This window comes from Urtica dioica, chromosome 4 (assembly GCF_054948205.1).
Source record: "Urtica dioica subsp. dioica isolate 48M chromosome 4, U.dioica_male_clone48M_v1_H2, whole genome shotgun sequence".
NCBI classification, from domain to species: domain Eukaryota; kingdom Viridiplantae; phylum Streptophyta; class Magnoliopsida; order Rosales; family Urticaceae; genus Urtica; species Urtica dioica.
The window spans coordinates 6,773,976-6,795,951 of NC_142759.1; the positions used below are offsets into that span (position 1 = coordinate 6,773,976).

Here is a 21,976-nt window from a genome sequence, read left to right on the forward strand (position 1 = left end):
ATTACCGTAGGTTTTTGTTTTGGATCACGCTCTCTTGCTCTTTAGATTCACATATAACATAATTAGTCCTCCTAAAAAGAATTAGCAAAAGTTTGAATAGCTAGTATGAAATTAATAGCCAAAAAAAAAAAATACAGAAAATTCACGCGAAGTAAGCCATTAAAAACTTTGAACCTGCAAAATAGTCAATGTCTCAAGATTATAATTCAAATTTTTCATGTAACGCATACTTTTTATTTAATAATTTAAATAAAATTTTAATTCGATTTAAAGTTGGGTTCATAAAATGATGTTTGCAGAAAAGACAAATAAAATTTTACGTACAACTTTAATTATATCTTGCCACATATCTAACAAGAGATAAAGCTTTAATTATAGAAATTTGTAACTTCTCGCTCATTCCAAACATCATGTTTGGAATATAACCAACGTTTGAAAACTTATTAAAAAATAGTCAAACAAATGAGGTGGCACTTGAAGAAACACCATTTAAATTTTCAATTTTGTCATTCCAGCCTTTTTTTCTACAGTGATTCATCACTCGTCGCAGAATGACTTGTAGCAGCTGATCCGATCATCGACCCTCTCATTGGGGCCATGGCCGCACTCGAGGCCTCCATTGATGATGTTGGTGACCATTCCGTAGCCCGGGAGCCGGTTGGCTTCCACGTCAGCTGGTGAGGGTTTCCATTTTCCGATCATGACATCGTGGCAAGACGGCTTTGGAGACTGTGGAGTCATCCAAAACCATATGGCTGTCTTAAAGGACACCACAGGATCAGTGGCGACCAAGTCAGGGTTGCTTAGTAGGTCCAGCCCTAGCGCTTCACCTATTTTCCCGTAGTTGTAGTTGCTGTAGATTATCACATAATAATATAAACAAGGATATTCAAATATCAAACCCGTTAAATTCCAACTCAAAACCAATTGGTGTCAAGTGAAAAAGTCCAACCATATATAAACACATATCCATTCACACACACAATCATCAACGTGTGATTATCCAACTTCAACAAAACGATGCTGTAATTAAGAGAATGACGTGTGTTTATATATGGTAAGTCAAGTGATTTATATGTAACATAAAAAAATGCATAATTGGTTGAATAATTGTAGTTTCTTACTAACTGAGTTGCATTGGTCCACGGCCATAGTACTGTTGACCAGGAACGCAAGGCCATTCTTCGCTGGGCGTGCAATAATCTTTTATGAATCTACTGCTAACGTAGCAATATCCCAATGGTTTAACCTTGGTTTCAAAGGAGGTTTGTCCGAAGAAAGCGGCGAGCTCTCTCCTGCGAACTTCTTCGGTGCCAATGGTGCCGAAGTCGGAGAATGTCTTGGCAGCGTCAATGAAGGCATCGTAGGTGACTATGTCGGAGAAAAAGTCCAGCCTAATTGTAACATATGATCGAACGACTTTCTGGTGACTATGTCGCTGACGTCGCCGCCGGACGGAGGCGGCGGCGTGTCGTGGCACTGGCTCTGGCAATTCGGGTATTCGCAGTAGTTGGGGCCCATGCCGCAGAACCCGTGGGTGCTGCAGCAAAAGCCTTCCTCGCACAGTTCACCGTCGTGTTGCCATCCGCAGTCGCCGGGTTCATTATGAAGACCCGCCTCGACCGCAAACCCCGATAGTAGGATCACCACGAGGCACGATAGCCCAACGCTTCGCCCCGAGCTAAACTTCGAAGAGTACTTCATTATTATTGGCTCTTGTTTTCCTTTGCGCTGTATGAAATGATCTTTGTGATGTGTTTCTATCATATCACCCATTGCGGTTTTATATACACTTTTGCCATCCACTTGCCTAATTTACAATTACACCTACTTTCTAAAACCGTTTTATTTTTTTACTCCTATATTCTCTGTTATCTACTCTCCGTCACCGTCTGGTATATATGTTCATATTTGTTACCGTTAATAAATTTAGTTATTGTTCTGATTACCATAAATAAAATTAAAAAATTATAATTATTGACATTGTTACTGTTAATAAAATTTACTATTGTTTTTTTGTACCATTAATAGTATTAACTGTTAAATATATTATTGGAATATTGAAATGTTATTTTAACAAATTAGCTATTTTTTTAAATATGTTAATAGTTGAACTATAATTTTAAAAGAGATGGGTTGTTTGGGCTAGTTACTTAACCCGTCTTTTAATAAATACATATAAATACATATATATATATATATATAAATATTTTATTAGAGTAGTGTAATATATTTATAGATGTATATTGATTATTTAAGTGTACATGAATTGTATGTATACTTTTAAATTGAAACAATATACTGTATTACTTTAAACTATCCAGATAATTTTGTATCCGAAAACTTTTAGATGATAGAGTGAACTATTAATTTGAGTTAAATTCGAAGGAAAAAAAAACTCTCTACAATCTCCATGGAAAAGTGAGGTTTTTTTTAATCTACTTATAAAATTTTCTTAAGCGTTGTTTTTAAAATTTTACCCAACCTAAGTCTATATATAGAAATAAAAACGTGTAAATTTTTTTTTATTATTTTTTTATTTTTTATATCTAATATCTTTAAAGGTCTTCACTGTTCAAGCACAGCCCTGTCAGTTTGGAGAATATTTAAAGGTTTTTTTTTAAAACTATTTTTAGATCATCACTCAAGAACTCACATGGTTCAATCTAAAGTCGGATTCTATGACTACACATGATTAAATAGTAGTGAAATTCTTAAACTCGTGCCTCTTTTCGCAGGAAAGTGGACATTCGTTACTCCGTCAACATAGACATAAGGAAAAATGAGCTATATGGGGACGCGAAGGGATTTCGTCCAACGCATTCTCTGATTTGATTCTCAACATTAGTTCAGATGCTAAATGCAACCCCAAGCTCTTTCGTAGTTTTCTTTAGAGAGAAAAATAAAGAGTGAGAAAGATTGTTTTAAAGCGAGGAAGTCCAACACTTGGGCCTTTAGAAGGGCTTTAATATTTATAGTGAAGCTTTGGAGGTCCATGGGTCACGAGGCAAGTGATGGGTTATCTGCTATTTTGAGTGTCCGGTAAATAGAGAATGTCCTCGAGATAGCTTGGATGGTGACTTACTTGGTTTTACAATGTAAGGAAGAAGATGAACGAGAGAAGAAAAAGTTTTTCTCATTAAGTTTCAATGGAAAGAAAATACAGAGTATTTATATTGTTCTGGTAACCAATTAGAATGCTGAGGCTATAACAGAATTGTCACGTCAGCTTATTGTACGAAAATATCTAAGCTAGGAATAAAAGAGGAAAAACGACAGAGAATGAAGGAACATAAGGAACGTGTGTCGTAATACTCCCCCTCAAGATGGAGAGTAGATATTATGTACTCACATCTTGCGAAGAAGAAGGTGAAACTGAGAAGGATGCATGGCCTTTGTGAGAATATCCGCGAGCTATGACGACGAAGAGACATGAAAAGTTTTGAGAACACCAGCCTGAATCTTTTCTCTGATGAGGTGGCAATCAATTTCGATGTGTTTCGTACGCTCGTGGTAAACGGGGTTGGCGGCAATATGGAGGGCAGCTTGATTGTCGCAGTGGAGCATAGCTGGGTTAGGGTGCGGAAGGTGAAGCTCTCGAAGAAGGGCGAGAAGCCACGTGAGTTCACAGCTAGCGTTGGCCATACAACGGTACTCGGCCTCGGGGGAGGATCGAGACACGGTGGATTGCTTCTTCGACTTCCAGGAGAGGAGAGAAGAGCCGAGGAAAACGCAGAAGCCGGAGATCGATCGGCGAGAGTCAGGGCATTGAGCCCAATCAGAATCTGCGAAAGCCCGCAATTGAAGATCGTTCTGAGAGGGAAAGATTAAACCATGTCCTGGAGCTTTCTCAATATACTACAGGATCCGATTAACGGCGTGGAGATGAGGAACTCGAGGTTCAGCCAGGAATTGACTAAGCCGATTAATAGAGTAACTCAGATCAGGGCGAGTGATGGTGAGGTATTGGAGCTTCCCAATGAGTCTGCGATAACTGGTTGGGTCTGGAAGCAAATCTCCGACATCTTTGGAGAGCTTAAGATTCAGAGTCATGGGAACAGACGCAAGTTTGCTTGCCAGGTGACCAGTCTCAGAGAGAAGCTCAAGGGCATATTTCCGCTGGCAGATCGAGATCCCTCCTTTCGATCGGGCAACCTCGATGCCCAAGAAGAAATGAAGAGGGCCAAGATCCTTGATCTTGAAATGTCGATGAAGAGAGGACTTGAGGACATCGACAGCATAATTGTCATTACTCGCAATGATAATGTCGTCCACATAGACTAATAAGATGATCAAACTGGTTCCACATTGCTTAATGAAGAGAGAATGGTCACAATCATATTTGCAGAAACCATCTGAGAGAAGCGCAGAGGAGAATTTCTGAAACCATTGTCGCGAGGCTTACTTTAAACCGTAGAGCGATTTGTGTAGCCGACAAACTTGAGGAGGTGAAGACTCCCCCTGAACCGGTGGATATCCAGGCGGTAATTGCATATACACTTCCTCATCTAAGTCGCCGTGAAGGAAAGCGTTTGCAACGTCCAACTGCGTCAACGACCAGCCTCGAACAGCAGCGAGAGAGAGAAGAACTTTTATAGTAACAGACTTCGCCACCGGTGAGAACGTGTCGAAGTAGTCTATACCCTCTTGTTGGGTGTAGCCTTTGGCAACCAGCCGGGCTTTGTGGCATTCAATCGAGCCATCGGAGTTGAACTTCAACTTATACACCCACTTACAACCAATTGGGTGTTTTCCCGGAGGTAAAGAACACAAGGACCAAGTTTTGTTATCCTCCAAAGCTTGTAATTGACTTGCCATTGCTCGTCGCCAAACCTCACACTTATAAGCAATAGGATAATCTGGTGGTTCAACATGGGAACTAATGGATAGGGTAAATGCGCGATAGGGATCAGAGAGGTGGCTGTAACTAACAAAGGAACAAATGGGGTATAGGGAGGCTGAGATGTTATCAGGAGAAGACTTTGAGAGGGTGAGGGAGCAATGATAGTCACGAAGGTAAGAAGGAGCATTACGAACCCGAGATGGGCGAGGTGGGGTGAGATGAGGGTGATCAGACGGTGAGGTGGCTGGTGAGGGAAGGTGCGAATTAGGGTGTGAGGGTGCTGGATGTGGGGAATCGGGTGCCAAAGGAAAAGGTAGAATCCTATCGTCAATATCCTCGATATCCTCTTGCCTAGCGGGCAAAGATTTACCTCCGTGGAAAGGGGGCCTGTAGCTCAGAGGATTAGAGCACGTGGCTACGAACCACAGTGTCGGGGGTTCGAATATCGATTGTTAGACAAGACATTTATCAGCAAAAGATTCACGTAAACATCTAAAATTTCTCAAATATGTTATTTTGTCTACGGTACACAATAATAAATTAAAAAAGCTCCAAATCAGCCACATGATTAACACCACAGGGAACATATATACTCGCACGTAGTTAGGCGGTGCCATTAGTGTAACCATTACCACAATTATTTTTATTGGCCATAAACCTCAGAACAAACTTCTGCACTTTCCCAGTAGAATTAACCGGCAAATCACCAAAAATCACAGCTTGTGGGACCATGTAACCGGGAAGATTATCCCCACAGAAGTCCACAATCTCTCTGGGGCTGCTCTCACACCCTTCCTTCAACTTCACGAACGCGCAAGGAACCTGATCATCACCGCCGTCCTTACGCCGACCCACCACCGCGGCCTCCGAAACCTTCGGGTGCCTCATCAGCGCGGCCTCGACCTCGAGCGTGCTAATAATCACGGACCGCCTCGTCCCTCGGACCTCCACCGCGTCGTCCACCCGGTCCTTCACCTGAACCGACCCGTCCACGTGTCTCACGCCCACGTCCCCGGTCCGGTACCACCCGTCCCTGAAAGCCCCGCTAGGGTTTCCGAGGTACCCCGACATCAACGTGTTGCCACGTAGCATGATCTCCCCGGCGGTCTCCCCGTCCCCCGCGACGCTCTCCATCGTCTCCGGGTCCTTTACGTCGAACCCCTCCACCGTCACGAGCCGGCTCGAGTACCTGTAATCGTCCGCCACCTCATCGCCGAGCCTCCAGGGCTCGACGACCGCCGGGCCGAGCGCCTCGGTCATCCCGTACCCGCGGCTCACGTCGAGCCCCATCTCGGTGACCCTAGCTAGGGTTTCGCGGGACGGCATTGCCCCGGCCACCACGACCCCGACCCTGAAGGGCAAGGGCTTCGCCGGAGCGTGGTGGTCCGCGAGGGCGGTCAGGACCGCGGGCTTGCAGCAGAAGTGTGTCACGCGGTGGAGAGACACGGCGGCGAGGAGAGACTCGGGGCTGACGTGGACTGTCCTGAGACAGACATTGACTGCGCCGAGGGCCGCGGTGGCCCAGGGATAGCACCACCCGTTGCAGCGGAACATGTCGACGGTCCAGAGGAAGACCGAGGAGCGTCGCATCTCGGAGCTGACGATCACGGCGAGAGAGTTCAAATACACGGCTCTGTGGCTGTACACCGCGCCTTTGGGGGTTCCGGTGGAGCCCGACGTGTAGTTCACGGAGATCGGGTCTCTCTCGTCCCTCGGCTGCAAGATTTCGAACCCTTCTTCGTGGTCGTGGCTCACCAGGGACTCGTAGCTGAGTATATCCCGGGTTTCGGCGTTGTCGTGTGGTTCTTGGATCAGGACTAGGGTTGGGGTTTCGAGGGTTCCTGTGAGGGAGTCTAGGGCTTTGAGAACGACGGTGACGAACTGGTGGTCGACGAAGATGAACTTGGGCTCTAGCTGCCGGAAAACGTCGGCGAGCGTGGTGTCGTCTAAGCAGAAGTTGAGGGCCGAGAGAACTCCGCCGGCCATCGGCGCCGCAAAATGAAGCTCGTACAGTGCTGGGACGTTTGGCGCGAAAGCCGCAACCTGTAATAAACCATGAAATGTAATGTAGTTTCTTCATAATTGGTTGAAAAAGTTAGATAATTTATTCGGTCTACTACTTGGTGCTAATTAAATTCATGGATAATCAGAGGGTTGTTTTTTTTTTTTTTAAACGTATAAGGCTTATGTATTTATCGTCTATAATTTAAAACTTTAAATTTAATATGTACAGAAGACAATAAAATCGCTAAATGCTTGCATGGTATGATTATAAACTTTCTACTTTAGGCTAACAATATATTTTGCTATATGGGTAAATTCATGTGCTTTTTAAACACACAACGTGTTTTATTGCACTAAAGATATAGACGAAAATAAATTAGTGCAAATGATATTGCACATAGTGTAATGTGGTCAGTGAATTAGTGCCGTGCCGCTTTCCAAGAAGTTCTAGCTTGGTATTGATTTTGTCTCACAAAAGTGATGGTTGCGCACTAGAACTAAAAAGAAAAAGAGAAAATGATATTTGACTTTCTGGCCATGTTATGATCGTCAAGCCTCAAGTAGGAAACCCAATGATTGGAAGGCAATGGTGGGCGATTTTGAATTTAAAAACTTGGCGAGTAAAATAGAAAATAACAAATAGCAAATAAAGTAAAATGACCTGGAAACGTTTTTTTTTTTTTTTTAAAGCTATGGAATGATTCAAATCTTGGCTGGCTATATTTGTGTATAAAGATAGGGAATTGATTTTCGGCCCGATTCACGATTCCAAACGATCCACTCACGTGTTGACACGTGGCAGTCAACACGTGAGTGGATCGTTTGGAATCGTGAATCGGACCGTATAGCATTCCTCGTAAAGATATGATGAGAAATTAGAAATCCGGAATCTTTTAATTTATAAAAATCAAAAGATTATGTACTATATCATTGGTCAGACGTGTTGAATAACATCCAAATTTCCAAGTGGTTGTTAAAATTTGGAAAATGAAAATGGGATTGCGTCACTATGGTTGCGTCACAAATATAAGTCAAAGGGAATCCTTTATTTCAAAATGGACAAAGACAGGATTAAAATATCAGATAGCCAAGTTGAACAATGCACTTCCACATTAAAGATAGCGTACTTCCATGCATGAGTTAACACTTAACCAATATATATGAAGACATAAGTTAATAAGATATAAATAAACTAACATTATTTGTTATTCTCTTGCGTTTTTTTTATTTGGTTGGATGGGTCATTAAATGTTTTTATTTATAATATTATGTATATAAACTGAATATAATTATCAAATTCTCGCGCGTACCTTGGCTAACCACATAGAAATATATTTTATTGTTGAGCCACAATAATTTACATGATACACACATAAATTTTATATATAGAGGATATAATATATATATATATATATATATATAACTATTGTAAATGTCATTTAAATATCATATTTAGCTAAATAAAAAAGAATATCTTTCTGAGCAAAAAAAAACCCCAAAATGAATATACTTTTATTTAACACATTAGTTTTCTTACATATTCTTGTATAGATTACAGGAATATACTATCTTTAGGGTATTCCAGCTTATTCTTAGTATAAAAACTAGTATATAAATTATAAACCATTGAAACTGGCTTGAAAAAATGTAATAAAAATCACATTTTAAATGAAAATCTGTTTTTCACGTTGGTTATTTAAAATTTCACATCTGAAATTCCAGAACTTTTCAAGCATATAAAGTGTATAAATCATTGAAAGGGAATATTTGATTAGTTTATCCTAAATTTTACTGATTCCATACCATAATATACACACACGATATGTTCAGAACCTGAAAATAATCGTATAGACGTGATGGCGTATTGGAATAAATAAATTATTTAATGCATATTTATTCGTTCAGATGGTGAAAAATAATATGAAGGATTAATTTTGAGAAAAAAAAAGTTAGGAAATGTATAGTAATGTGTATGTTCTATTTTGTTTTGCATAAAGTGACAATATAAAAATCAATAGAACTTACATGTAACGGGAATTCATTTTCCGTGTTTTCAGATTAAGTTTCATTTTCTTCTTTATTTTGCAATCTTCATAATTTTATGTTTCTGATATTCTAAATACAATACCAAATATATATATATATATATATATATCAAACTTCTTTTTAAAAAATTATAATGTACAAACATACTAATTTTTTCACACAATTTTTCCTTATCATTTATATTTCCTCATATTTTCCTTTTTGACTTTGCTATTCAAAGCTAACCCCTAGTCTGATGCGCACTATATTTTTATGATAACTGACAACCAACACTTGTGGTCATGCAGATCGTGGACCTCACATGGAATGGAAGAGTACAAAGCGAAAGCAAATACTAGCTATTTATAAACAAACTCGTGTGACACGCAATATTTCTGTTCTCCAAATAATAAATTAAATAAAATAAGAAGAAAACTCAGAAAAGGAAGTTTCCCTGTTACATTTCTGAACTTGTGATCACTTTTCAGATATGTACAAAATCACATTCACGTATATATGTTCGCCTTCATCTTCAGCTTCGTAAGATATTATATTATATCCGCATGCCTAATTCTTTAGGTAGTGCACTAGTGGGCATGTTTTCACATATCATACACCAAGCACTTCAAAGTTTGAAAATAAGCACATATGTGTATGTATATATATATATATATATATATATATATATATATATATATATATATATATATGATATTGTAGCAATATAATATGCTTAATCATCCGTTTTTAAAAAAACTAATACATACATGTATATAATATATCCATGTGACCTTGCAATATGGAATTGATCAACTAGCCAGACCCACCAATCTTGTAATAACAATGCAAATATCATCATACACATGTGAGCATGGAATTGAATTTATCATAGGGTATACTTTTATAATATACTAATTTCTAGAGAATTTGAGGGCTAGCTAGCCAGCAATTACATTGAGTGCTAATTAACACTAGCACCACTAGTGCTCGATTGAATTTGCCCTATCCGTATAAATCCTGTAAACTTTTAGCGTGTATAGCATGAAAAAATTATCGTCAACTAATTCAAATGTACATATATGGAAAAACATATCATGAAAGTTTAGCATAAAATAAGTGTAGAAATTTGAAAATGTAGTCATCATTAAATAAATACTTTACTATAATTTAATCTATAATTTCCAGTTAATAACCAATCATTACTGTTTGAGAAACTATATATTTTCATGTTTTCCACAAATTACTCCCCAGCAGGCACGGGATGTCCGGGACGGTGGACATGTTGCAACTTGCATGCAAAAGGGATGGATCTAGAATTGACTTCTCATTAACCCCAACTAAAAAAAAAAATATTCAAAAGATCACAAAATAAAAGTAAAGTCTTTGGTCTTTGAATTGATTTATTCCCGTCTGTCGTTTTCTTATTAATATATTATAACAACCGTAATAATAGAATTGAAGTACGTACAAAGACCATTGACTATCTCTATATATAGCTGCGGGTATTGTAAATAGTCTTAATTTTATGTCCTCAGCCAGATAACTATTAACGGCATCACACTCTATGTTTTCAAATGCATAACCACGTAGTTATTACTATTTGACTAAAACAAACTATCCCTAATTATTCTAGAAAACTACGTCAATAACATGCGTATACAACAATAGCCGCCTTATATTAGTTCACACAACTAGGTGTATTATATACACAAAAGATACAAATTATATTCGGAGATACTTCTGAATTTTTGTTATTTCCTTAATGCTCTTTTATATAATTCAATCCATTTACATAAACTGGTTCGGTTAACATCTGAATTTTCTCGCATGTCGCGTAAACATTAAGATCATCTTTCATAATATGAATTATGTTTCTTAGACATCCCCATTGAAAATGGAAGGACATAAATCCTCTTAAGACTATCATATACACATACGCACATAATTATGCATCATTTACGTACTCGATAAAGACAACAAGTTTCGATACAAAAAAACAAACCAAGAAGATTAAAAGAACATTAACTATTTTCTCAGCATATACGTTGGCTTATGTGCACTAACAAACATATGTACTATTTCAAGGCTCAGCAATAAAATGATCAATAATAACCAAGTAGAAAGGGATAAGTATTACTTACAACGTCATGTCGCGATAAACCTAACCGGACGAGAGAGGCGGCCAAGTTGAGGCATCTCCGGTGAGTCTCTTTCCACGAAAACCGCAGTGAAGAGCCGTATAGAATGGAGGTTTTATCTCCATGAACAATAGACGCTCTCTCTAGGAAGCTTATAGGCGATAAGGGTATAAGGTTAGTCTCTGATGAGCACTGATCAATAAAACCCTGCTTCATGGTTAATTCTAGAGTATAACTATTTGAGAACTCTCTTGGTTTATGATCTCAACTTTAGATGCTATATTTTATGTTTTAGAATGAGCTTTGCCGTGTATTTATAGGTATATAAAAATACAATGGCTTCCTCGAACACGTAAAATACACGGACCGATCGAACTATTTAAATAGAGAGAGAGAGAGAGGGAGAGATGAAAGAAAAAAGGCATAATAAAAGTATTTAGAATTATTAAATTATGGCTTACGTGTGTTGGGGTTGGGAGGATGAGATCATCATCAAGATAACTATGAGTGTACTTAAACTTTTATAAACGATCAACAGTATGCTTCTAGATAAATATATGGGTGCTTTTTTTTTAAAGGATACATATCTAATGTCTTGAAAAAGTAAAATATATATTCATTATTCATTAGAGCCTCTCTTTCCATAATCTTTATAATAAAAAAAAAAATTCTCTTCCATCAGATATGCACTCCAACAAGTGGTCTTTTTATTTTATTTAAAAATTAAAATTGATTAAGCCATATAAAAAGTTTATCAACTGTATTCTAGACGAAGTTTGCTTGATAATTAGAAATTAGCTAATTCGATACGTGATGATTAGTGAACTCAACTATTTTGTACCAAATTTACTCTTGTTGATTAGATAATTAAATTTATTTTTTGAAATAAAAAAATAAATTATAAACAACTAAACCAAATCAAATTTATTGTCTGGTAAATAATTAACGTTTGATTAATTATAGTTAATTAACCAGTTATTGTATTAACAACAATTAATTATCAACTTTTCCCGAATAATTTCCATTCATTAATTGTCCATGGGAAGAAATTATTTGGGCAAAATTTTCAATTAATTATTTTTAATAGAATCAGTGGCTAATTAATTATACTTAAACAAACATTGGCTATCATTGATTTTTATATGGCTATGTAACTATAAAACCCTTTAAAAAATTCCAATTGATATTCAATTTTTTATTTTTATTTTTTACTTGATTACCCATAATTTATATATATATATATATATATATATATATATATATATATATATATATATATATATATATCTTTCACATATGCATTGCCAAATCTCGTGCCAGCCTCGACCAAAAGATAGCCATGAGAGTCCCGCGATGGCGGCAGCGACAACGTTTCTAACATTTAAAAAAGAACTACCAAGTGTTATATAGATAGCAAAGTCAAATTCTTAGCCTTTAACAATACTCCTTTGTTTCCCAATTTCTATAAAAGTTCTTCAAAGAATTTTTGTTTTTGCTATTGCACTTGTTAATTACTTGTTAGGGTTTGATCGAGTGGCTCTGAATTTGTTTTCATTTTTCAGTGCTTACAAACGAAAAAAAATAATAATAAACAGAAGTGTTTGCTTGTTTACAAATAAGAATCCGTTATACAAAACTAGTCTTTGTTTGTGTTTTATAAACGCAATTATAAATTTTTTTTTTTTTATAAAACGAGTGTAATTACGAGTTTGTTTATTTATAAACGAAAAATGTATGTTGTCTTAAACACATAATCTGATTTTTCTCTAATTAATTTCCAGTTTTTAGTTGTATATAGTTCTAATTTTGTGGTTTCCTTTTTTAATTTTATTCATCAAATGTCGTGTGAATGGTTATTAATTTAGTAATTTTTTTTAGATTTTATTCACTTTTATTCTTCTTCTTTTTTTAAATAGTTTTCAAATTAGATGAAGGACATTTTAATCTCTAGTTGACTTAATTAACTTGGTTATTTATTTCTTTAAAAGTTCAAAAACTATGGCTATTTTACAAATAGTGCTATATTATTTCACTGTCCTAAAATAAATGTACGATTATAATAACATACAAATATATTGGAGAATTTCCCATGTATATTATATGTATCCGTGGAAAGGGTTAACACATTGACCAAACTTTAATAATTTTATTCGGGTGATATATGTCGGGAAAACACTCTTTTTTAAGGAAACGTATGTAAAGGAATAATGAATATTTTATAAGCAGCATATTTAATGTGTTTATATATATGCTATAGAAAGTTTGGAACATACCCAGAACATCATATCATACGGAAGAGCATGTGATTTGAGCATTGTTAATTACTAACAAAAAGAAGACCGGAATGTGTGACGAGACCGACATGTTTGCCCAATGTGCTTCACATACGGTATTAACTATTGATTCAATGTCAAAAAAAAAAATTAATCTTTATTCCCTGTGATTGTGATGTTCGTATAATTTAATAGAAAACTCCCAAAGTGTATAGAGACAAACAATTGTCCTAAGTGTATAAATAAATAACCTCCTCAATGTCAATACTTTAGAACATTTCCAATGAAGATATTAAATTTGATATAATTTTTAAATTTAGTGTAACTTTTACATCAAATAACGTTTTTGCTCTAATGTATTACACTAAAAAAAATATTACAATAATATGCCTTTTTATTAAGCTTTTTAATCTAAATGCTTTTACATTAATTGTCTTAATTTTATGGGCATTGTAGCAAAATAGCCACTTTGAAACTATAGATTTTGTTTTTAACCTATGTTTCATAACTGTTAGGGAAATAGTCAACGTGATTAGGTGTCAATAATTAATAGACTAATTTGCCATTTTACTTAATCACATGGAAATAATGAATATATTTATATTAAATAATAGGAAATAATAATATAAAATAACAGACAATTTCAAAATTGTTATACGTGGCGCGCTAATCTAGAACGGCTCACCAAGATTGGCGTTACTGTTGGGAACCTGTCAACATAGATAATAAACGTAAATTACTGGAAATTATTTCATTATCCACATTTAAGTAATTTGAATGGAAATAAATGGAAATAACTGTAAATAAATCATCTGTACCTCTACATTTTTCCAAAAACAGACATTCGAAAATCTTCACTGTTAAAAAAAAAATTAACAGTGCGAGTCTGGTCACCTCTAACCAAGCTGGAAATAAATGGAAATAATTGTAAATAAATCATCTGTACCTCTACATTTTTCCAAAAACAGACATTAAAAAATCTTCACTGTTAAAAAAAATTAACAGTGAGAATATCCACCACGCACCCGAAATGTTCTCCGCAACCAACTCCTTGGCCTCCTCCGAAAACCCGCCCCGGCTCAGAAAATCTACCACGCACCCGAAATGTTCGACACAAGGCTCGACCCCGTCGAGCCTCATCGACCCGAAGATCTCCCGAGCCTCTTCAACCAAACCTCCGTGCCTGCAGGCCGAGAGACCCGGCGCTGTTTGGCTGGACCGCATCCTGTCCAACGTCGGCTCCTCCATGGATGGCCGTCCAACGCCGGCGCTTCCCCACCGGCGCGCGCCTCCTCAGGCGCGGTCACGACCAGGCCGCATGCTTCGCCGGCGCGACCAGCAAGTAATCAAACAGCGCCACCCGGTCGGGTGGGTCCTCCCCGACGCCGGGATCGGCCCAGGTGGCGTCGCCCATGGCCGGTGAATCTCCCCCGGTGTCGATCCCGCCGGGCGCAGCCACGCTCGGGTTGGAGAGAGAGAGAGAGAGAGAGAGAGAGAGAGAGAGAGAGAACGTGGATACGCCCAGATCCGGATTTGTGGAGTGGCTGGAGAGAGAGAGTGAGAGAGAGAGAGAGAGAGAGAGAGAGAGAGAGAAAAGAGAGAACGTGGATACTAGGTTCAAAAGCAAAATAACTGCCTCCTACGTATTAGGAACTATTAACCCACAAAAAAAGGAAAAAAAAAATATGCTAATTAAAAAACTGCCTTAATTATTGAGGACAAAAAAGTAAAACATTGTTTGTCATCTATTACGTTTGGCTATTTCCCTAAAAAACTCCAAACATAGGCTAGATCCCAAACCTAACGTTTTAGGTGGCCTAGTTGCTTATAAATTTATAATTTTATTAGTTATTTGTAATGTCTAATTAGATATATAAAAATGTAATTATATTTTATTTATTAATTATGTGTAACATATAGTATAAATAAAAAATAAATTATTTAATAATAAAAAAATATAATTAATAAAAGTGAAAATTAATAAATTTCATTACATAGATAATACAACATGTTAAAAATTTCATTACATAGATAATAAATCATGCTTAATACGGTTTGATAAGAGATAAGTGAATAAAGAATCATATAAGAGAAAAGGTGAGAGAGCTTCTATTTATTTAAGGAAAGTGAATAAAGAATTATATTTTTATATGGGAATTATGAAAAATACAAATACATCTAAACGATAGAGATGTGCTATGAAAGGTACAACTGCTTCCGGTATGATATTACTATTTTTCAAGATATTTGAGTCACGAACTTCTCATTTTTCCACACTTTTAATCGCACAAAATTTGTTAAAGAAGTGGATGAAATTCATTTTTATTCCACGCCCCCTAAACCGAAAGAAGTGCGGCGAGTCACAGCCGCACTAGCCTCAAGAGAGGATGTAGGAGTGGCACTTTTAGGGAGAAGTTTATTATTAAAAAAAAAAAAAAAAAACGGGTAAAGAAAGAGAAATTTCATTTTCTAGACTCAAAAGTTATGGAAATATCTCAATTAGATCCGCTAGTTAAAAAATATCCAAAATTGGACTTTTGTACCAATTTTGGACGAAAATACCCTTAATTCAAAAATAAACCCTCTCTCCATCTCTTTTCATCTCTTTCATTCTCACTCTCATTTTCTCTCCACACCAAAGAACACCAAATCCGACGTGAGCCCCATTCCGACGCCCAACCACACCAAATCCGACGAGTTCCAACGCCCACCACACCAAATTCGACCGAATTGGAGGTTAATTTTTTTTTTTTAAGGTTGATTTGAATGAAATTTAGAGGTGAATGATTTTTTTTTTTTTTAAAAAAACTGGGAATTTCCGATGAAGATCATCGGAATCCATCGGATTCGGTCGGATCCGACCGAATCCGATGGATTCCGATGGTCTTCATCGGAAATTTCCGATGGATTCCGACGAAGACCATCGGAATCCATCGGATTCGGTCGGAATCCGATGGATTCCGATGATCTTCATCGGAAATTCCTAGTTTAAAAAAAAAAAAAAAAATCACCTCCAAAGATGGATTCCGACACGTTCCGACGAGTTCCGATGGATTCCGACACGTTCTGACGAGTTTCCGAAACCCTCAAAAACTATGGAATTTTTTTCAAAAACGATGCGAAACCCTAGCGCAACCAATTCGAAAGTGACAAGAATTGTGATGAAGATGATTTGAAAATGAGAGAAGAATATGAGTTATTTTGAATTAAGGGTATTTTCGTCCAAAATTGGTACAAAAGTCCAATTTTAGATATTTTTTAACTAGCGGGTCTAATTGAGATATTTACATAACTTTTGGGTCTAGAAAATGAAATTTCTCTAAAGAAATATATGATGTTAAATTTTAAAGATAATTAATTGCAATTTGTGCTGAAAACTGAAATGTCTCTTTTTGAGTGGGACTTTTACCAGTTTACCCTCGCTTTCTTTCGTCGCGCGAAGTGATTGGAACAACATGAAGCGCCGCGAAAACGGAGAGCCCGATCGCAGCGGTACGAAGTTGGCCGTGACGTCACTATCTGCAATGGCGGCCGAGACGACCACGTTCCCAATCGACCTGACGAAAACTCGGCTTCAGCTTCACCGAGCGACCCGGCCGACGAGCGCGTTCCGCGTCGCGTCGGAAATCGTCGCGCAGCAGGGCGTTCTCGGCCTCTACAGCGGCTTGTCTCCGGCGATTCTCAGACACCTTTTTTATACTCCAGTTCGGATCGTCGGCTACGAGCATCTCCGATCCGTCGTCTCCGCGGATCGCGGCGGTTCTCTTTCTCTCCCCGGAAAAGCCCTCGTCGGAGGTCTTTCTGGTGCTATCGCTCAGGTAGTTCTATTTCTAATTACCAATTTGACTGCTTTACTGAGTTTCGATTGGGCTTCACTTTCAATTGCTTACCAATTGTAAATAACACCGATCGCGTAACTACCAAACTCTACACATAATTTTAGTTAATTTCTTACATTATCGTCTCGGTCTCGGTACTGAAGAGACATACTCTTCAGTCTACACTACTAAGAGTGTAGCTTTTTTTGAAAATTCTTTAATAATAATTGTAGCCAATTGTTTGCCTTACTGAAGCAAGATAAAGTGAACTGTTTGATTGATTTTATCAACTCAGAAAACAAAGTTTATTACAACATGTTTTTATATATGAGAGTGTACTTACAGTGGTCATGGTCACATCAGATTATTAATAGTGTTAACGAACGAATTAAATAATTAACTACTTCTAATACTCCATGACGGACTGTAAATGCCTTTTACATACATCTTGGATAGAAGAGAGAACACACATGAACCTGGGAGGGACTTGTGATGGCTTTAGAGTAAGTGTCTAAAAAGTCGGTGACTTCTTGTTGAATTTAACCTGTGGCAACAGGACGAGTCTTATGTTGCTCAAACGACTTGTATTTAATCTCGTAGACCCATTTGCAACTAGTGTTTTGCTTGTGTGAAGGAACAACGGAGACCCAGAGTTATTTACCGCCATGGAATCAAATATTGAATGGCTTGATGATAGTGTTGGGATTGAAATGTGATGCTACTTGAAGAATGGAATCAGGAGGAAAATATAAAAGCCGAGATTGCAACGTCCCAGAGATTTCCATTGATGTTGCAATGGAAATCTTGCAATGGTGTCAATCCTTGGGATCATTGTAAATAAGTACCTTGACGGTTATCATCGTGAGGAAGATGGAAGGTCCAGCTCAGATTGTGGAGCATCATCATATGGTTAAATTAGAGGATGGAGAAGGAACTTCAAAAGAAAGACGATCTCTGGTGACGAGAATTAAGTGAAAATTCTAGAAACTCAAGAATCAGAGTATCAGAAAAGAATAAAAGTGAGAAGAAATGGATATCGAATTTCGGAGACTAGGCCGCACACATAAGCTCGTGAAACAAAGCCTTCATGGAGGCCAAGAGACGGAAGCTTGAGACTTAGGGTTTTGAAGATCCGTTAACGGTGTATCGCGCTGAGAGATTGTTTAGCTCGGGCACTATATTGAAGCGAGAGGAAATTAATTGTTTAGTTGATTTTCACAATTCAGAAAACAGAGATTTACAACAAGCTTTATACCTGAGACTGAGAGTCTGCTCATAATGTTCATGACCACACCAGATAATTATTAGTGATAACTAACTACTGCTGAACTAAATGATTATAATAACACTTGCATAGTAAATTATTTTGTTTATGAAAAAAAAAATGATGCAAGAAATGTGCTAAGCTTCAGTGATTGTTTATTTGCTTGATAATTATATAAACATTACCTAAGTTGGAAGTTTAAAAATGTGTTGAAGAGTTTTAGCCGCGAACTATGTTCTCTCAAGCTTGGGGCTTTTTCTAATTTTGTATTCTGTACATATATGTGGTTGTGTAAAAAGCTTAGAAAATGTGAAAATGATTCAAGGGGTTTATTTCTGTTAGTAGTACAGATAGTGGCGAGCCCTGCTGATTTGGTCAAGGTGAGAATGCAAGCGGACGGTCGATTGGTAAGCCAAGGACTTGAACCTCGGTACTCAGGGCCTTTTGATGCCTTGACCAAGATTGTCCGTTCGGAAGGGTTTGGTGGGCTTTGGAAAGGCGTTATCCCAAATGTCCAAAGAGCTTTCTTGGTGAACATGGGAGAATTGGCCTGTTACGACCACGCCAAGCATTTCGTTATCCGAAACCAGATATGCGAGGACAACATATTCGCTCACACCTTGGCCTCCATTATGTCGGGTCTCTCTGCAACAGCTCTGAGTTGCCCGGCGGATGTGGTGAAGACGAGGATGATGAGTCAGTCAGTCGGGAAAGAAGACAAGGCCGTGTATAAAAACTCTTATGATTGTCTGGTCAAGACTGTCAGGGTTGAAGGTGTAAGGGCGTTGTGGAAGGGCTTTTTCCCCACGTGGGCTAGGCTTGGTCCTTGGCAATTCGTGTTTTGGGTCTCCTATGAGAAGCTTAGGCAAACTTCTGGCCTTTCTTCATTTTAAATCCCTTACTGCCAGTGTAGAGATGCCGAAATCCGATGATTACTATTTTTCTACCATTTAGATATTTTTTTTTACCATGCCTCAAAGATGCCTCATTATTTAGGCTCTGAGTTTGAATTTGAATACATTTGTTTCCCAAGTTTCTATTGAGGCTATATTGGTAATATAATGTGTTGAACAAATATCCAGGGATTGTAAAAGTTATTACACCTAGCGTAAACATATTTGGCTTCATATTTTGTTATCCAGGGGTGTACAAGTTTCATTTGTATTGATTTTGTGTACCTCTGTTGTGAATTTGTTATTTCTATCAATAAAATGGTATACTTGTCTCGGAATATTAAATCGTATTGCTTAAAATAAATCTTACTCAAAACGTGATGAGCACCTTCTTGCCAATTGGAATCTTCCGAAGAATTGAACTTCTGAGCAGTGCACACAAGAAACTCTAAACAAACTTTTCATGCTTTGCTTGTGACCACCCATGAAACCTGAACATTGTATTTGCAAACCTGAACATTTGCTGCAGCATATAAACTTTTTCGGTAAATTTGGGACCATGTATGATCAATTTCCAAGTTGAATAACCATGACTTGGTTCACCTAAGGAGTGACAAATATCTTCCTTCCGAGAATGTCTCATTCGCGGTTCTTTATCAGTCTCCTGTTTTTAGTATCGAGTCTCAGCGTGGATGCTATAATTCCGTTGGACCTGCCTACTTTTCCCGGCCAAAGGAGCGAGCTGGTGGGCTCAGGCAAATTGAGAGGACCCGAGGATGTGGCTTACGATCCCCGTTCAAACCTCATTTACACAGGCTGTGCAAACGGGTGGATAAAGCTTGTCACGGTGAACGATTCAGCGTCTAGCTCTGTGGTGCGAAAGTGGGTCAAAACGGGTGGAAGGCCTCTAGGAATAGCTTTTGGACACCGCCATGAAGTCATAGTTACTGATCCGAAAAAGGTCAATTTGTTTTGCCTCTTAGTAGGAACTATATGCATATTTTTTTCCCTTAAACAAATAAGAAATTTGGTGTGACAGGGACTGTTGAATATAACCCAGCATCGTGAGGTGAAATTGTTGACGGTCGGGAACGAGTTTCATAAATTCAAGCTGATCGACGCGGTGGCTGTGGCAAAGAACGGAATGATTTACTTCACAGAAGCTTCGTATAAATACAATATAGAAAGCTATTTGTTGGACATTATGGAGGGTCAGCCTCATGGAAGATTATGGAGCTACAACCCAAAATCCAATAAGACCCGAGTGCTCCTCCACAACCTCTACTTTCCCAACGGATTAGAACTCTCACCGGATCAAGATTTTCTGATTTTTTGTGAAACGACCATGTACTATGTTAGACTCTGATCACAATTTGGTTGAGTTTTATGAATCGGAGTTCGTGCTAACACGATCAATTGCGCTTCACCGTGATTGTAGGATGAGGTGTAGAAAGTACTACACGCGAGGCAATAAGAAGGGACATATCGAACACTTCATTGATCTGCCCGGGTTACCAGATAACATACGCTCAGTCGGAAATGGCCATTACTTGATTTCACTAGTCATGGTAAACCTCTTCGAGCTATTCTTTTTTTTTATCTATATAAATTTTTAATCTAGAGAAAGTTTTCACCCCTAAATAAAATTCAACTGTGAGCAATGTCTGCACAGCCACCAAGCGACGATTCTCGAGATTTTCCACTCGAGACCCGATTTGGTCCCAAGGCAGAGAATAGCAGTATTGGCGGTGTGTTTTTCGTCGATGCAGAAGGAAACGTAACTGCACGTTACATCGATGTAGAGCTATCGTTTATCTCGAGTGCTGTCAAGGTCGGAAACTATATTTACTGTGGTTCTCTTGTCAACCTCTACATGGTCCGTTTAAATCTTATACATTCTTCTTCATAGCTAAGGCCGAGAGAGCTCGCTAGTGTCATTATGCGTACGTACAAGCTCAACTTTCAAGGCCTCGCTTAAACCATCTCAGGTCAAACTTCTTGGAATTGATAATAGTAACCCTTCGAGTTTGTGACACTCCCTGAAAATACAATATATTAGCACTTGCTTGAAAAAGAAAAGTCATCACTCCTCGGACGTAATCAATCAAGAATATAGATAATGAAAAAGGTAATTAATCGCCTCGCTGCGTAATCTCGCTCGTCGGAGCTCAATGCTATAACTTCACTTGGGCCTCGCACTTCGATTTGGATTGAAGGGTTCTCTTCCATTTTGGCTTCGGCTTGAGTCTCGATCCAGCTTTTCACCTGATCTTGTCCTGTTGCAATCCTTTCCGCGCATCAATACTAATACATATTCAGATTTCAGACCCAAAAAGAAAAAAGAAAAAATTAGAAAGAGTATATTCATGAGGGTGCAACATATTCCTCTTCACATCTCATACCAACTTTCCTCACATTACATGCATACTCAGAAATCTTCCAATGAAGCTAGCAGAAGTAGTATATATCAAGTATCTCTCAACAATGCAATGGTCCATAACTTGACCAAGAATAAAATGTTGAAAGAATTCACCCATAAGAACAAAATTCTGTTTTGAAACTTTTTTTTTTATAGAAGTAAAGAGACCAATTCCTAGTTATAGATAAAAAAAAATTCATTTTCAAATTTGATTTGGGTTCTGTACAATCTGCTAAAAGATCGAAGGGTTATATAGGTATATAGTCACGCGACTATAGAGATTTTGGTTTTAGCTAGCC

The 21,976-nt window shown here is 37.9% G+C and overlaps 3 protein-coding genes and 1 pseudogene across 4 annotated transcripts; 2 read left to right on the top strand and 2 right to left on the bottom strand.

Annotated features, from left to right (window-relative positions):
- Positions 1-537: 537 nt before the first annotated feature.
- Positions 538-1,776, bottom strand: LOC149399827 (endochitinase pseudogene; annotated as a pseudogene). The gene is made up of 3 exons (XR_016296291.1): positions 1,624-1,776; positions 1,125-1,540; positions 538-853 (listed from the first exon to the last, which is right to left on the bottom strand). The product of XR_016296291.1 is annotated as an endochitinase pseudogene (transcript).
- Positions 1,777-5,322: 3,546 nt separating this feature from the next.
- LOC149399828 (isovalerate--CoA ligase AAE2-like) lies at positions 5,323-11,327 on the bottom strand. Its single transcript, XM_089611757.1, has 2 exons — positions 11,014-11,327; positions 5,323-6,886 (listed from the first exon to the last, which is right to left on the bottom strand). Exons 1-2 carry the CDS (start codon positions 11,224-11,226, stop codon positions 5,447-5,449), a joined length of 1,653 nt encoding a protein of 550 aa, XP_089467883.1. The 5' UTR covers positions 11,227-11,327; the 3' UTR covers positions 5,323-5,446.
- A 5,355-nt stretch (positions 11,328-16,682) lies between these two features.
- UCP3 (Mitochondrial substrate carrier family protein) lies at positions 16,683-19,603 on the top strand. The gene is made up of 2 exons (XM_089613912.1): positions 16,683-17,101; positions 18,716-19,603. The coding sequence occupies exons 1-2, from the start codon at positions 16,739-16,741 to the stop codon at positions 19,256-19,258; spliced, it is 906 nt and encodes a 301-aa protein (XP_089470038.1). The 5' UTR covers positions 16,683-16,738; the 3' UTR covers positions 19,259-19,603.
- A 289-nt stretch (positions 19,604-19,892) lies between these two features.
- Positions 19,893-21,468, top strand: LOC149399830 (protein STRICTOSIDINE SYNTHASE-LIKE 5-like). The gene is made up of 4 exons (XM_089610354.1): positions 19,893-20,219; positions 20,298-20,605; positions 20,697-20,826; positions 20,931-21,468. Exons 1-4 carry the CDS (start codon positions 19,893-19,895, stop codon positions 21,165-21,167), a joined length of 1,002 nt encoding a protein of 333 aa, XP_089466480.1. The 3' UTR covers positions 21,168-21,468.
- Positions 21,469-21,976: the final 508 nt, after the last annotated feature.